The sequence below is a fragment of the Anguilla rostrata genome, chromosome 2, assembly GCF_018555375.3.
Source record: "Anguilla rostrata isolate EN2019 chromosome 2, ASM1855537v3, whole genome shotgun sequence".
Classification (NCBI taxonomy): Eukaryota; Metazoa; Chordata; class Actinopteri; order Anguilliformes; family Anguillidae; genus Anguilla; species Anguilla rostrata.
In genome coordinates, this window is record NC_057934.1 from 70,444,885 (window position 1) to 70,460,439 (window position 15,555).

A 15,555-nucleotide genomic window follows, 5' to 3' on the forward strand; every position below is an offset into this window, starting at 1 on the left:
TATTCATGGCAAAACTTCTATCCCTAATCAGGTTTTTCCCATTTGGTCTTTGAGCATTTGTCCACCACCAGGACATGGCAAATGAACTGGTGATACTAAAGCACAGCATTTCACACACTACCTTTCTTATGACTGAAAACACTACACATCAATTGGCATCAGTTTTACAACACGCATTTAAAGCTGTAACCTTACCGAGCAGATATAAGCTGACAAAAACTGAAACTTTACGGTACAGCCGTTAAATTATAGGCTTTCAGTGAGTACGCCAGAAGAAGTGAAACAGAATGTAAAATAAACTCAAACATATACAACTGTTTCAATGAAGTCATTCAATGAGCAAACAATATAGTGTATGTGTATATTTAAATGTTTTTTCTATTTATTTGTTTTTTTTTTTCCCCAAAATAAATATTTTATTTTGGAATCTGTCCATTGGGTGAGGGAGTGTTTAAGCAAATTTGCATTTGTGTATGAAATAAATATTTAATTAATAAAATATTGTTATTAATCAGGAATGTCATCTTTTAGTCTTCCAGAAAAATTCCAGATTTGATTACTGTACATGAAAATGCTTCAAGGTTGATAACTTTGAAAGGCATCCAGTTATACAGTAATATCCACAAATATTTGACTAGTTCAGTTTTCACACACTACCTTTTCAACAGAATGCCATCGCCCTGCGGGCAGGAAACCAGTTCACACGTAATTATGTCACTTCCTTTTCAGTATGGTGGCAAGGCAAAGGCCAATTAACCTCTTTAACCCCACTTAAAATACAGAGCTTTCTGTAAGAATATGCCCTATCTTAAATAAACCCCATTATCTCCAAAACTATACTCAGCACAGACATCGTTCAAAGCTTGAAATAAAGAGGACATTTGTACAAAAATGACCAAATCCCCCTGATCACTGTATGTTTATGCAGTCTCACTCTATAAACATACAGGACATATTTATTCTGAAAAACAACAAAGAAATCCAAAATTAATTTTGTATTTTTTAAAATTTATTCTGTAGTGATATGTAGACGAAACCCGATTTATTTTCCCAGGCTCTTCAAAAGGACACAATTTTACTGAAATATAGGTCTTAGTCAAAGAGATTCAGATTCAGACAACTTTATTGATCCCAAGAAGGGCAATTCATTTGCAGCTTACCCAGTCCATACACACAACTCCAAAAAAAGGTAGCTACTTGTGAAAATGGCAAATAAATAATATTTGTTTTGTGGAGTTCCAGGTGGTATTATTTTCACTATTCTGTAGTGATTATATGTACTTCTTATACTGGACAAAACCAGATTTCTTTTCCCAATCGTACCCCATGTTGTATACAACACCAGAATAAAAGTTTTACCAAAGGTAGGCCTAAATGTCCAGAAAACCTCTCCAAATGGCACCAAACTCCAAACTGGAATATTGTTTAAGATACAAAAACGTATTTCTTTGTTATTTTTCAGAATAAATATGTCCTGCATGTTTACGGAATCAGAATCCCATGTGATCAAGGGATTTAGTCATTTTGGTACAAAGGTTCGCTTTATTTCAAGCTTTGAACCATGTGTTTCTGCAGTCTAACTGACCAGGTACTTATGAGAGTAAGAAGCACTTTCAAAGTGAATGTGAACAGAACGAGTGGTGAGTAACAGCATCCACTTACGGGTGCCACTTTCAACGTGGTGACAATGGCCATTTGTATTTGTAAACTTATGTGGGCTACTCCCTTGGACACCAACTTATTTGTTTCCAATTTTATTTATGATCTTGAACGGGGGTATTCTTACAAAAAAGCCTGGATCCTAAACAGGGTTTAAGATGATAATTCCGCTCCTAATCACTGCTTGTTCTTCCTTCCTTCATAATCTTCCTTCAATTAAAGTTTCTCCAGCATTGTTTTCAACCAAATCACATCATGACATGGCTTTGTGATGAGCAATAGCCGGGATAGCCATAATGTGGCTACTTCGCTAAAAATGAATTATTTGGCTCGACTGCACTGCAAAATATATTTTAAAAAGAACACAGGTGATACAAACCAAACCAGGTTTTTCCAGGACTTCCGCATGCTTCATTGATTCATTTATTTAAGAACCGCAAGAGTAGCGACATCATACACATTTAGCAAACTGTAATCGTATTGACCATCCCATAGAGAAGTAACGAAAACGAATTCGACAATCACGATAATGTTTGCAGGTATTGCCACACTTGTGCAAACACTAGGGAATGGAAAGTGACACGATGATCTGCAGCAGAGGCTTGCTGGTAAAGAAAACTAACAGTTAAAGAATCAAGATTGTGAGGGTGGGACAACTTACCCCTATTCGTTGGTGACTCTACTTGAAGTGCATAATTTGCTTAACTTGATGTAAAGTCATTCTTGGAACCAATGATCCCACGCGCGTGTTAACGATGATTGAACCACAGAGCGTACAACACTGTGAAGCTGCTGGTATATTTCACATTTCTGGGTGTGTAAACCAGATGTAGTTTAATTGTAATGTAATTTAGTTCCGGTTATCGCTTCAGGCACCAGCATGTATGTATGTCTATGGTTATCATCCCTTCCGGTTTTCCTACCCGGAAATGTGAGAGGCCTGTTCACAATGCTGTGCTGAAGTCTACCTTACGATTTATGATTCACACACCTTTTAGGCGTGCGTGGGATTATTCGCCGCCGAGAATTCGCCTACATTCCCGTGTCGTTTACACCAAATTAAGCGAACGACTGAGTTTGAGTCATGATCGGATAGGGGTAAGGGTTTTAAATACACGTGACCTTGATTCTTTAACAGTTTCGTTTACGTGATTCAAATCGGGTCACTTTTCTTTCCTTATGTTTGGTTATGTCGCAGTAGCAAACCGCATGTGATTGTAAAATTAACTTTCCCTATTTGAAAACATAGCACTGACTCTCAAGGTCAGTAGGATTACAGTCCGTTAGATTTTGCTACGTATTGTGATCTGTGGTGAAGAGATGTGGTGTGTGAAATGACAACTGTGTCAGAACAGTGGTGTGTGAGACCCTGCTCTTTGGTCTCATCAATTGGTTCACTTTATACACCAAGTCCATCTTTTGGACGCGGTGTCAATCGGGGAAAAAATATTAAAAGAATGTATCTTTAAATAAAAGTAATGACTTGTACGAAAGTGACCAGCTAACGTTCGGAAGCCATCTAGCTTTTATCGCGTGTGAGCAAGATGTTAAACATGTCTACTTAGATATGCTATGTTGACGATGTGAATGAAAGCACTGCCATTGTTCGCTGTAATTCGAATTTTATATGGAAAGTAAACTGTTTACAAGCAAGCAGCTTTCAAAAACGTTTTTTTCACGTTTTCTGTACATAGCGGGTGTGTTTGTTTTCTCAATGACAAATGGTGCTGAAAACACACGTGCAAAACGAAAACAGTATGGTAGAAGAAGTTAAAACTATTTTTTGAAAATTGACTTGAGACTCGGTATCACTCAAGTGGAGAGTAAGGATTCTGCCCACCTCATAAAGCAAGAGTGCCCCCTGTGGTCAGCCAGACATCTGCAGGACCACAGACTGTAAAGAATGTGTCAGCTGTTGCAGTACAACCTGTTTGATTAAAACTAAATCCCTTCCCCTGTTTCTCTCCAGGAGCTGCACTTCTGCACACCTTCTGAGCAGCAGTATGATGCAGGCAGGAGTCTGTCTGAGACAGGACACTGAGACAACACTACCAGAGCTCACTCAGCAGCACAGGATCAGACAGGAAGAAGAGGAACTCGGTGGACTGGAGTCTGTCCACATGGCAGAGTCAGAGACAGAGTGTGCTGCACCAGGACTCAACACACTGGAGCCAGAGTGTGTTACAGCACACAGCGGGGTCAGTGATTTACACCACACACACACGTCACTGATTAAAACAGAAACTGATCTTGGCTCCTCCCACACACGGGGTATTATTAAGACAGAAGGCCTAGACAGTACAGAGCTTGGATATGTAACCCATCTGCATCCTGACCAAATCAAGACAGAGGCCGATGATGGAGGATACTTTCTGGTAGAACACATGCAGGATATTAAATGTGTTGATATTAAATTTGACCAAATTAAATGTGAATTCAGTGAACGTTTAGTGAATGATCTCGTGAATACTGTGATGAATGGAGCTGGTGTTGGTCACAAAGAACAAACTGAATCAGGGCAATGTGCAGGAGAGCCAGACATAAACTGTAAAAAAGAAGAAATTGAGTACCCGCACACCCAATGTGGGGAATTAAGTCAACATTGTAACATAAACAATGAGATTAATAAGACTCAAATTGTCCAGAAAAGTACTAATTGTTGCAGCAATCATGTTAATTGTCAGATGACAAATGTGGTAGTTGAACCCCTGACAATGAATTTAAGTAAAACCCCACACCATTTGAATTTCTTTCAAAAGAAGACAGTTCATAGGAATAAAGGTGAAAATGAAACCGTTGAGAAGCCATACAGGTGTACACTGTGTGCAAAGTGCTTTCCTACCCTATCTCTGTTAAATGGCCACAAGAGAAGTCATACAGGTGAAAAGCGCTACAAGTGTACACAGTGTGGGAAGTGCTTTTCTACAATATCTAATTTAAATAGCCACCAGAGGTTTCATACAGGTGAAAAGCTTTACAAGTGTGCACAGTGTGGGAAGTGCTTTTCTGCAGTGACTCACTTAAATACACACCATAGAATTCATACAGGTGAAAAGCCTTTCAAGTGTACACAGTGTCAGAAGTGCTTTTCCACAATGTCTTATTTAAATACCCACCAGAGAATTCATACAGGTGAAAAACCATACAAGTGCACACAGTGTGGGAAGTGCTTTTCTGCAAAATCAAATTTAAATAGCCACCAGAGAATTCATACAGATGAAAAATCATACAGGTGTGAACAGTGTCACCAGTGTTTTTGTGCAAAATCTGATTTTAATACTCACCTGATAATTCATACAGTTGAAAGGCCATACAGTTGTACACAGTGTGGGAAGTGCTTTTCCAAAATAACTCAATTAAATGGCCACAGGAGAATTCATACCGTTGAAAAGCCATACAAATGTACACAATGTGGGAAGTGCTTTTCCACAATATCACTTTTAAATAGCCACGAGATAATTCATACAAGTCAAAAGCCATATAAGTGTTCACAGTGTGGGAAATGCTTTTCCACAATATCTAATTTAAATAGCCACCAGAGATTACATACAGGTGAAAAGCTTTACAAATGTGCACAGTGTGGGAAGTGCTTTTCTGCAATATCTCACTTAAATACACACCATAGAATTCATACAGGTGAAAAGCCATATAAGTGTTCACAGTGTGGGAAATGCTTTTCCACAATGTCTTATTTAAATACCCACAAGAGAATACATACAGGTGAAAAACCATACAAGTGTACTCAGTGTGAGAAGTGTTTTTGTGCAAAATCAGATTTGAATACACACCTGAGAATTCATACAGTTGAAAGGCCATTCAATTGTACACAGTGTGGAAAGTGCTTTTCCAAAATATCTCAGTTAAATGGCCACCAGAGAATTCATGCAGGTGAAAAGCCATACAATTGTACACAGTGTGGAAAGTGCTTTTCCACAATTTCTCATTTAAATAGGCACCTGAGAATTCATACAGGTAAAATGCCATATAATTGTGCACAGTGTGGGAAGTGCTTTTCCACAATATCTCGTTTGAATAGCCATAAGAGAATTCATACAGGTGAAAAGCCCTACAAGTGTACACAGTGTGGGAAGTGCTTTTCCACAATATCTAATTTAAATAGCCACCAGAGATTTCATACAGGTGAAAATCTTTACAAATGTGCACAGTGTGGGAAGTGCTTTTCTGCAATATCTCACTTGAATACACACTATAGAATTCATACAGGTGAGAAGCCATACAAGTGTACACAGTGTGGGAAATGCTTTACCACAATGTCTTATTTAAATACCCACCAGAGAATTCATACAGGTGAAAAACCATACAAGTGTGCACAGTGTGAGAATTGTTTTTCCTCAATATCTAGTTTAAACAGCCACCAGAGAATTCATACAGGAGAAAAACCTTTCAAGTGTACACAGTGTCAGAAGTGCTTTTCTACAAAATCTAATTTAAATAACCACCAGAGAAGTCATACAGGTGAAAAACCATACAAGTGTACACAGTGTGAGAAATGTTTTTCCACAATAACTAGTTTAAATCGCCACCAGAGAATTCATACAGGTGTAAAACCATACAAGTGTACACAGCGTGAGAAATGTTTTCATAGATAATCTGATTTAAATACACACCTGAGAATTCATGCCGATGAAAAGCCCTACACGTTCTCAGTGTGGGAAGTGCTTTTTTGAAATGATTACATTACATTTACATAAGACGCTTCACGCTGATGAAAAATCTTTACATGTGTAGAGTGTGCAATGTCTCAAGAGAAGACCATTTAAATTGCCACCAGTATTTGCCCAGCTGAAAAGCTATGCAAATTTTTTCACCATATGATATGTTTTTCCCAAAGGAGGGAGTTTAATTGCCACAATATAACAAGGTGCACTTATAAAATGCTGAAATCCAACCATTTTGCAGTGTTTGTAGTTATGCAGCTTAAAGTTGTCCTTTTGATATTCCTTGTTGATCATATTTTGGACAGAGAGGCCAAACAAAAAACACAGCACAATGACGAGGACAAACTGCGGTATCATTTTCCTTTTATAACAATTGTTTCTGACATTTTTCTTTTTTATAATGTGAATGCTGATTTGTTATTCCTTCTAGATTAAAAGGTGACATTTTGCGAAGTTAATTTTTTAAACATTTTTTTTTAAATAAACGATGTGAAAACTGTAGAGGAAAACATAGCGATCTGTATTGCAAAGTAGTATTCTGAAAATGGACAATACCTGCATTTTCAGGTCTTTGACTGCCAATGTAGCAACATTATTGTGCATGTCAGCTGAAACTGGTTATTAGACTTAAGGAAGTATGTTTTATCAGGTACATCAGTTGAGGATTTTTGTTTTACTCTTTATTTTTCAATGTTATATATGAAGTGTATATGAAATCATTGTACATTCTGAATGTACATGTACCAAGTCCTATATGACATGTAAATATCTGTATAAACTCATATCCTTTGCTGTTTGATTGTTTTTGTTTATTTACTACTCCTGTCAACCCCTTAAATCATGGATTTATTTACATTCATGCAGTTTTTTTTAACGGTGAATCAGTGTGGTCTCACGATATACGATGTGAAAGTGTTATAACTCCAGGTTCTCAGTCTCTGTCACTCAGGGTGACAGGCAGGGGGAAAGCGAAGTAATCTCCAATTGTCTTTTTGTAGTCTCCAAATGACCTTTTTGGAAACTCGCCTAGACATAGCTTAGAAAAAAAAAACTATGCAGAATGTAAATTTTTGATGGTTTTGTTGTTAAACTTGGACCAGGATTTCGCCAACATTGTGGCTGTGGCTCCATTGTGTTTCTAAGGCAACCAGGAACGCCCACAAACATCTGCATCCATTCAAATAAAACCTTTTAGGTGAGGAAAAAAAAAAACTTCCACTTTCACTGTGTTTGAGCTTCTGTTATTTTCCTTTAAGAAATATTTAGAGTAATAAACAATCTCCCAAGGGTTACTTTGCAAAAACAGACCAGGATTATGACCGTAGTCAAAAAAGGTTCAAGAATACTAACCATTACCATTTTGTTTTGGTTATGTCATTTTCAGGCTTGTGATACCAAAGGGGTTAATGTGGATTAATCCCTGTTGCACGAAACTCATAACACCAATTGTGCAAGAACTATATTTGTTTGGAATTTCAATTGTTTTAATACTTACTCACCTAAAATGTGGTTACAGTGTATAAAAAGGGTTGTACTTCTTACACAGATATGAACACAGTATGGATTTAAATGCCCTCAAGCTGACAGTCTGCACTTTCCAACTCCATATTTATTGTTTTATTTCAGATTCAGTCTGCTGGAGTACTGCGCCAAAACAAAAACAAAAAATTGTGTCACTGTCCCAATACTTTTGCATTTAACTGTAGTTTTGATAAATATGCTGTCTGTCTGAAAGAACTTTCATTTTATATAACTTGCATGCACCCGAGGGTTTATATTTCCTGTTCACGTATGGAAATGTATCCTCTGTGAAATCAGCATCCAGTCCTGTAGATGCGTTAACCACATCCCTCCTTTAAGTTCATGGGTATTACTGGCCTGAACTGTTGTTAATGGCTCTCTTTCTGCTGGCTGTGTTCCAGATTACTTCAAATAAGCTTATACTCAGTCTCGTTAAAAGCCCAGTCTTGATTCATTACTCCCACATCAATTCAGGCCTACCCCAAGCTTTGTTCATTTCCAAAATCCTGAAGAAAGCTGTTTGAAGACTGCTGTTAGAGATGTTGGAAAACAATAATGTGTTCTCGTAAACCACATTGTAGTGAAACAGATCTTGTCAGGGTAACTTATGATACGTGCTTCAGCTGATGCTGGCAAATGCTCTGTTCTGTTATTGAACATTAATGAAGCCTTGCAAATATGTTAAATAACCAAACCATGTTATAACCATGCAGGAGACTGTGCGCTGATGGTTTTTTGTGTTCAAAACTACAACATATCATGAGAGCGTAAATTCTAACTTTTAATGTGAAATTTCACGATCTCGGACATTCCTGGAAGTCACCTTCTTGTTGCGGTCTATTCTGGTTGGCTTCACACTGATAGAGCTTTTTCATGGATTCACTGTGTCCATTCATCTCTCTCGTACGTTTATGTTTCACACGACTCTACCACACATGGGGTCATTCGCCGCCGAGAATTACATTGTGTTATTTACATCAGTTTAAAGCAATTATTGATTTCAAGTAGTTGAGTCATCAGCGAATAGGGGTACGTTTTCCCATGTCATGTCGTAATGCGTTTACAGTTCTGTCATTTCGATACATATTACCAATACGTGCATAATACAAAAGAGCGAGTATTGCTATTGACAGTACCTTCGTGTACCAGATGCAATAAAGCGATGCAGGTTACAATGAAACACTGCGTTTCGTTGTTGCAGTTACTTAATATCACAATGGTTGGATATTCCCTCCACGTGCCTAGTCTAGTGCCTTTCATTTTCACAAACAGGAGGAGCCAAGTAGTAGGTACAGCCTTCACAATGTCAATATAGAGCGATGAGCTCGACATAGAGGAAATGCTGCGTTTCAGTGAAAATGTGGGCGGCTCTTAAAAGAGCCTTTGGGTAGTTCCGAAACTGATTTACTGGAAGAGAGGTTTACCCACCGAAGCCGTACAGAGTGCGACCCTGACGCTTCAGAGCATAAACCACATCCATAGCGGTGACGGTCTTTCTCTTGGCGTGCTCGGTGTAGGTGACTGCATCGCGGATAACGTTCTCCAAAAACACCTTAAGCACTCCTCGGGTCTCTTCGTAGATGAGACCAGAAATACGCTTGACTCCTCCACGGCGAGCTAAACGACGAATCGCAGGTTTAGTAATACCTTGGATGTTGTCACGGAGAACTTTGCGATGACGCTTAGCGCCTCCTTTCCCAAGACCTTTCCCGCCTTTTCCCCGACCACTCATTTTCTTCACACAAGAGCGAGTTCTTCACAAGGAATTATGAACTCTAGCTGCATAAACACGCGTATGTATCTGCGCAACGACGACCTGATTGAAGCCACGTATCAACGAAAAGGCGGCTATAGCTAAAGCCCGCCTCCAGCACTCCCAGACTTCCGAGCGTTGGAGCACAGCGCACCAAACTAGGCATTTGAATATAAAAGACCAACAGAGCATATCGTCTACTTCTAAGATTATTAAAACTAGAGTTGATACAAATGAATATCACAAAGCTAGTACAGAACACTAGCATATCATAGTAGTCTAGCGTAACTAAATGGTAAATGGACTGCATTTATATAGCGCTTTTATCCAAAGCGCTTTACAATTGATGCCTCTCATTCGCCGGAGCAGTTAGGGGTTAGGTGTCTTGCTCAAGGACACTTCGACACGCCCAGGGCGGGGTTTGAACCGGCAACCCTCCAACTGCCAGACAATCGGTCTTACCTCCTGAGCTATGTCGCCCCTAACTAAGCGTTATGAACTTAAACAGCATTTTAAAATACAATTAAGCTCCAATTGTGTCCAAATGAAATGTTCCAAAACAGATTAAAATAATTTTTATCCAACTGATTTATTTTTGTGCTTTTTTATTTTAACGTGCACATGTTACAATCAACACTGAATGCAAAAGTTCGTCTACTTACACGCAGTCCACAAAAATGGGTGTAAGTGAGAAATGTTTAATTATGTCCATTACAAGAATATTGTAGTTGATATATATTGATGGAGTTTGACGGGTTTCGCAAAAAGACGATTTGAGACACACCCAGGCCGCTCACTGAAGAGAGAATACCAGGCCCTTTATTCACACCAGTGAATCTGTGAGCTACATTGCAGCATTAAATGTTCGAAGGAATTGGCAATCTAAGCACAAAAATCACATAAGCACACGCACAGACATAGAGAAGAGATATTTGCTCTGACAAGAATTGAAGTGGCTCTTAAAAGAGCCTTTGTTGTATGGATTGCGTGCTGGCAAGCTGTCTTAAGCGCGCTCTCCCCGGATGCGGCGGGCTAGCTGGATATCCTTGGGCATGATGGTCACTCTCTTGGCGTGAATTGCGCACAGATTGGTGTCCTCGAACAGACCAACGAGATATGCCTCGCTAGCCTCCTGCAGAGCCATGACTGCTGAGCTTTGGAATCGGAGATCGGTCTTGAAATCCTGAGCGATCTCTCTCACAAGGCGCTGGAAGGGCAGTTTACGAATCAGTAGCTCAGTAGACTTCTGATAACGGCGGATTTCTCGCAGAGCCACAGTACCAGGCCTGTAGCGGTGAGGCTTCTTCACGCCGCCCGTTGCAGGCGCGCTCTTACGCGCCGCCTTCGTGGCAAGCTGTTTTCTGGGGGCTTTACCACCAGTTGACTTACGTGCGGTCTGCTTAGTTCTGGCCATTTCTTCTTATTCAAGACTCGGTTGTCAGAATGTAGCGCGATGCCGCCGACACACATTTAAAGCATACTAGCGAGGAGTTGATTGGATAAGATTTTACGGATCCTCATTGGCCCGGATCTTCCCTCCATTCCCTCCATTGGATCGTTCCTTCCGTTTCCTCAGCCGCCAAAAATTTAAACTTTTTTCTTACCGCCTTGATTTTACATTACATTACAGGCATTTAGCAGACGCTCTTATCCAGAGCGACTTACTCAACTTTTTACATTGTATCCATTTATACAACTGGATATATACTGAAGCAATGTAGGTTAAGTACCTTGCTCAAGTCTTTGCTACACTCCGTCTTCCGATTTACTCCAACGTCGCATACAGCAATATTGCTAATGTGAGTAGAACATCAGAAAGATTTTTTACAAATAAAAATTATCCTCCCAGGGCATACGAAGCACATTTCGCAATTTGACATGCGACATTAATATGGTTAGTTAATGGAATAAGATTTATTCAATACAAAACTTTGATTAAACGTCCAATGTAAACAGTTTATGAATTCATTACCAAACGGTTAGTTGTAGTGGCCATGCGTCATGCGTCCACACTTCCACTTAATTTGATCAGTTAAACGCTTCGTATATGGGACTTTTATTCTTCATGGTTGTGGTATCTAACAATGCGTCTATCAATGCGAGTGAATAATCAGAGTAACTAAACTTTCCTTTTCAATGCATTTCTAATTGGTTTAATAGTATCACTTGAACACTTCCCACATCCGGTTTTCCACAATTTAATTAGTGGTGCAAATACGGTTTGGTTCCCAGAACCCAAAAACCATTGAACAATATTAAAATCGACAAGAAACTATCGTAAACTTATGGTTGAAATGGAAATTGTGTTCTTGATACAGACTTGGTGGCTCTTAAAAGAGCCTTTGGGTGAATGGTCCTCGTGAGAGACAAATCACTTTGCCTTCACAGCCTTTTCGGTTTTCTTGGGGAGCAGAACAGCTTGGATGTTGGGCAGTACTCCGCCCTGGGCGATAGTGACGCCTCCGAGCAGTTTGTTCAGCTCTTCGTCATTACGCACTGCCAGCTGCAGATGTCTGGGAATGATGCGAGTTTTCTTGTTGTCGCGGGCCGCATTACCAGCCAGCTCCAGAATTTCAGCGGTCAGATACTCGAGCACAGCAGCCAGATAAACTGGAGCACCGGCACCAACGCGCTCGGCATAGTTTCCTTTACGCAGCAAGCGGTGAACGCGACCTACTGGAAACTGCAGTCCCGCCCTCGATGAACGAGTCTTAGCCTTCGCCCTCGCCTTACCGCCAGTTTTGCCCCGTCCACTCATTTTCACTCTTGTTCTATGAGGAGAGAAAAAAGAATAAGACGGAGTAGAGGAGTGTCACTCTTATAGCAACACTCTATTCACCCATTGGCTGCAGCGTTGGTGGAATGTTGTCCAATGAAATAGGAGGACAATTTTTACATGGCGCTCACAGCACAGTACTGAATTGAGTCTCATCGGTACTTTGTAAAAAGCGCTTAATTGAAATTTCAGGCATTATAAAGTTTGAATGCTTGAAAACCGGTAATTCAAGAAACAATCAAGCATGTCAACATATAAGACGAACACAAAAGTCTCGCGTTACTTCTATATATACATTAATGACCAAGGCACATTTTATAAACCGTATGCATTGTTTCCCCCTTTATTCAGAAATCATCTGAATTACTGGAATTGAGTCTGATTAATATCTATTGTATAACAATTTCACTGCCAAAATGTGTATGATGGGTCCAGAAAATGTTTATAAATTTCACGTGAATTCTTCAGTTTATTTCCACATTAAAACCGTTTTTACTTTCATTCTATTTTTCTTTCTTTTCTGTCGGTTTTATTCTCCTCCACAGTGATCTAGATTCAGCTCAATATCAAGTAACGTAAACCGGTATATTGATATTCATTCATCTATAACAATCACCTATGAACCATTGAGTTTAGAGGGAGCAGAAGAACACAGAATACCAGTATAGTCCACATACGCGTAGATTGTAGTGGTGCCTGGATGTGTTTGTGCATGCCTCCAGATTAATATACATATATATATATATATGACACACACAGACGGCTGACAAGCTTTCTTCTCGAGTTCAATAGATATCCTTAACTAGACACATGGACTTGCACTTTCAAGAAGCTGTGGATGGCTCTTAAAAGAGCCTTTGAACTTCGTAAATTTACGTTATAGCGTAATATGCGTTCACTTCTTCTTGGGAGCCGCTTTCTTGGCCTTGGTGGTCTTAGGTTTGGCAACTTTTGGCTTGGCCGCCTTCGCTTTCTTAGGACTCTTGGCCGCCTTCTTGGCTGCTGCTGCCGGCTTCTTGGTTTTCTTCGGACTCTTGACCGGCTTCTTCGCCGCAGCTGTCGGCTTCTTGGGTTTCTTTGGGCTCTTCTTCGCCTTAGCTGCAGCGGGCTTCTTCTTCGGCGACTTCTTGGCCGCAGGCTTCTTCGCTGCTGCCTTCTTGACCGCAACGGGCTTCTTAGCTTTAGGAGCTGCTTTCTTAGCGGGTTTCTTCACACTCTCCTGTTTTTTGTTGAGCTTAAATGAGCCAGATGCGCCGGTTCCCTTTGTCTGAAGCAAGGTCCCCTTAGTCACCAGGCTTCTAACAGCTAGCCTTACGCGTGAGTTGTTTTTCTCCACATCGTAGCCATTGGCGACCAGACCTTTCTTCAACGCAGCCAGAGATACTCCGCTCCTCTCCTTGGAAGCAGAAATTACTTTCACAATCAACTGCCCAACGCTAGGCCCCGCATTTTTGGGCTTGCTTGCCGCTTTCTTCTTGGGAGCCTTAGCCGGAGCGGCGGCGGCTGGAGCTGGAGCAACTTCCGACATAATTCTTCAGTCAGATTTTCTCTAATCACGTTTGCAGTACGTAATACAATACCCTTTCGCTGTTCCCGCACAGGGGGCTGGACTTAAATGCTACATGAGGACCATGTAGACTCAACCAGCCCGGTGCAGCGTCTCGGTTCCTGAGAATTCGGTTCACTTGTGTTTTCTCTGCGTCAATATTGATAAAATAAAACACTGTACAGTACTTTTACTAGCAAAAAACGCAGGTAAACTTCAACAAAAGTCCTTCTGCCTACAAATTAACTTCTGTGCCCTGAACAGTGTGGCCGCATTTTCTCCAGCCTGTCCAAAACATCGACACTGGTCACAGACAAGTACCTGTCAAAAGTGCTTCTCCCACACGATTCGTCTTTTAAAACCATCAAACATATCACACACGTTAAAAGTGTTCGTTCATTATTCACAGAAGCCCCGTGTGGAAACGGGAAAGGCTGAAAGACTCATGCAATACCGAAGTGAAGCGGTTGTGCAGGACTTCTAGTTCTGGCAGTAAAGCACAACGCAAGTCTTCGCTGAGATTCATCACCGTTACACATCAACGTTTGCTGAACCAGCCATTATGGTTTATAAAAAATAAATAAAATAAAATAAAAAACATTGTTTAGCTTATTATACCGAGACTAATGTATTTTCTCTATTGTCATTAATATACTGCTATGTAAATTAATCCGCGTTTTCATGTAACTTCTTTCGGACGTGCCCATGCAGTGCCTAAATGTACGCTCTTCAGACGCCTGATATCCCTATGGGTGATCACATTTTAGGTCATAAAACGTGTGAAACCTTCCCCTTGCATCCATAAAATTAGAAGAAATTGGTCGCCTTTGGGGGGGTGGGGGGGTAATTGTCAAAATTTAAATAGTGAAAACGAAAGTAATAAAATCTAAAAGATGATTATTTTGTGAGCAAAAAAACAAAAAAACAAACAAGACAAATCAGTCCTTGCAGAAATCATAAACTTAAATAAAAGGCTGAAGTTTGAGTTGGAACTGCTGGATTTCTATCCAACCAATTTTTTTAGGATATTGAAAGCATTTACTATAGTTCCATCATTTGGATTTTGTGCTGTAAGAGATAAGAACACAATGCAGGTTTATTTTTCATTTGCCTTGGGTGGGATTCAATCGATATTTGTCCAACTTTGACTGGCAATGAAAAGCAAGAATTTCTTTCTCTTTTGTTCACCTTTTGGCGACATAGCTCAGGAGGTAAGACCAATTGTCTGGCACTCGGAGGGTTGCCGGTTCAAACCCCGCCCTGGGCATGTCGAAGTGTCCTTGAGCAAGACACCTAACCCCTAACCCCCAACTGCTCTGGCGAATGAGAGGCATCAATTGTAAAGCGCTTTGGATAAAAGCACTATATAAATGCAGTCCATTTACCATCCATTTACCATTTTGTCAATACAGGCTTTACACCTAGTTTTCATTTTTACAATACATATTGCCATTCAATGAAATTCTTTGAGTTGTTTCGGTATGTTGTCCATAACACATCCATATTTGATAACATTAAGATTAATATTAATACTGAAACCAAGTCATTTTTAAAAAATCTTTTGCAATCCAGTAATATGTGATTTATTGTTTCTTGCTCAGTGCACTCAGACAGTCAGTGG

General features: G+C 40.0%; 4 protein-coding genes and 1 pseudogene across 4 annotated transcripts; 1 reads left to right on the forward strand and 4 right to left on the reverse strand.

The window, feature by feature from the left end:
- The first annotated feature begins 2,564 nt into the window (after nt 1-2,564).
- LOC135249297 (zinc finger protein 665-like) lies at nt 2,565-7,562 on the forward strand (annotated as a pseudogene).
- Nucleotides 7,563-9,222: 1,660 nt separating this feature from the next.
- On the reverse strand, nt 9,223-9,612 carry LOC135249347 (histone H4). The gene has a single exon (XM_064324888.1). The coding sequence runs from the start codon at nt 9,589-9,591 to the stop codon at nt 9,280-9,282; it is 312 nt and encodes a 103-aa protein (XP_064180958.1). The 5' UTR covers nt 9,592-9,612; the 3' UTR covers nt 9,223-9,279.
- Nucleotides 9,613-10,563: 951 nt separating this feature from the next.
- Nucleotides 10,564-11,067, reverse strand: LOC135249333 (histone H3). The gene has a single exon (XM_064324871.1). It carries the CDS (start codon nt 11,024-11,026, stop codon nt 10,616-10,618), a length of 411 nt encoding a protein of 136 aa, XP_064180941.1. The 5' UTR covers nt 11,027-11,067; the 3' UTR covers nt 10,564-10,615.
- An 865-nt stretch (nt 11,068-11,932) lies between these two features.
- LOC135249338 (histone H2A) lies at nt 11,933-12,389 on the reverse strand. The gene has a single exon (XM_064324878.1). The coding sequence runs from the start codon at nt 12,368-12,370 to the stop codon at nt 11,984-11,986; it is 387 nt and encodes a 128-aa protein (XP_064180948.1). The 5' UTR covers nt 12,371-12,389; the 3' UTR covers nt 11,933-11,983.
- Nucleotides 12,390-13,261: 872 nt separating this feature from the next.
- LOC135249330 (histone H1-like) lies at nt 13,262-14,759 on the reverse strand. Its single transcript, XM_064324865.1, has one exon. The coding sequence runs from the start codon at nt 13,914-13,916 to the stop codon at nt 13,284-13,286; it is 633 nt and encodes a 210-aa protein (XP_064180935.1). The 5' UTR covers nt 13,917-14,759; the 3' UTR covers nt 13,262-13,283.
- Nucleotides 14,760-15,555: the final 796 nt, after the last annotated feature.

Bases quoted from the DNA above. Each gene is read 5' to 3' on its own strand.
- LOC135249347 (XM_064324888.1), bottom strand. From the start codon at position 9,591: ATGAGTGGTCGGGGAAAAGGCGGGAAAGGTCTTGGGAAAGGAGGCGCT.
- LOC135249333 (XM_064324871.1), bottom strand. From the start codon at position 11,026: ATGGCCAGAACTAAGCAGACCGCACGTAAGTCAACTGGTGGTAAAGCC.
- LOC135249338 (XM_064324878.1), bottom strand. From the start codon at position 12,370: ATGAGTGGACGGGGCAAAACTGGCGGTAAGGCGAGGGCGAAGGCTAAG.
- LOC135249330 (XM_064324865.1), bottom strand. From the start codon at position 13,916: ATGTCGGAAGTTGCTCCAGCTCCAGCCGCCGCCGCTCCGGCTAAGGCT.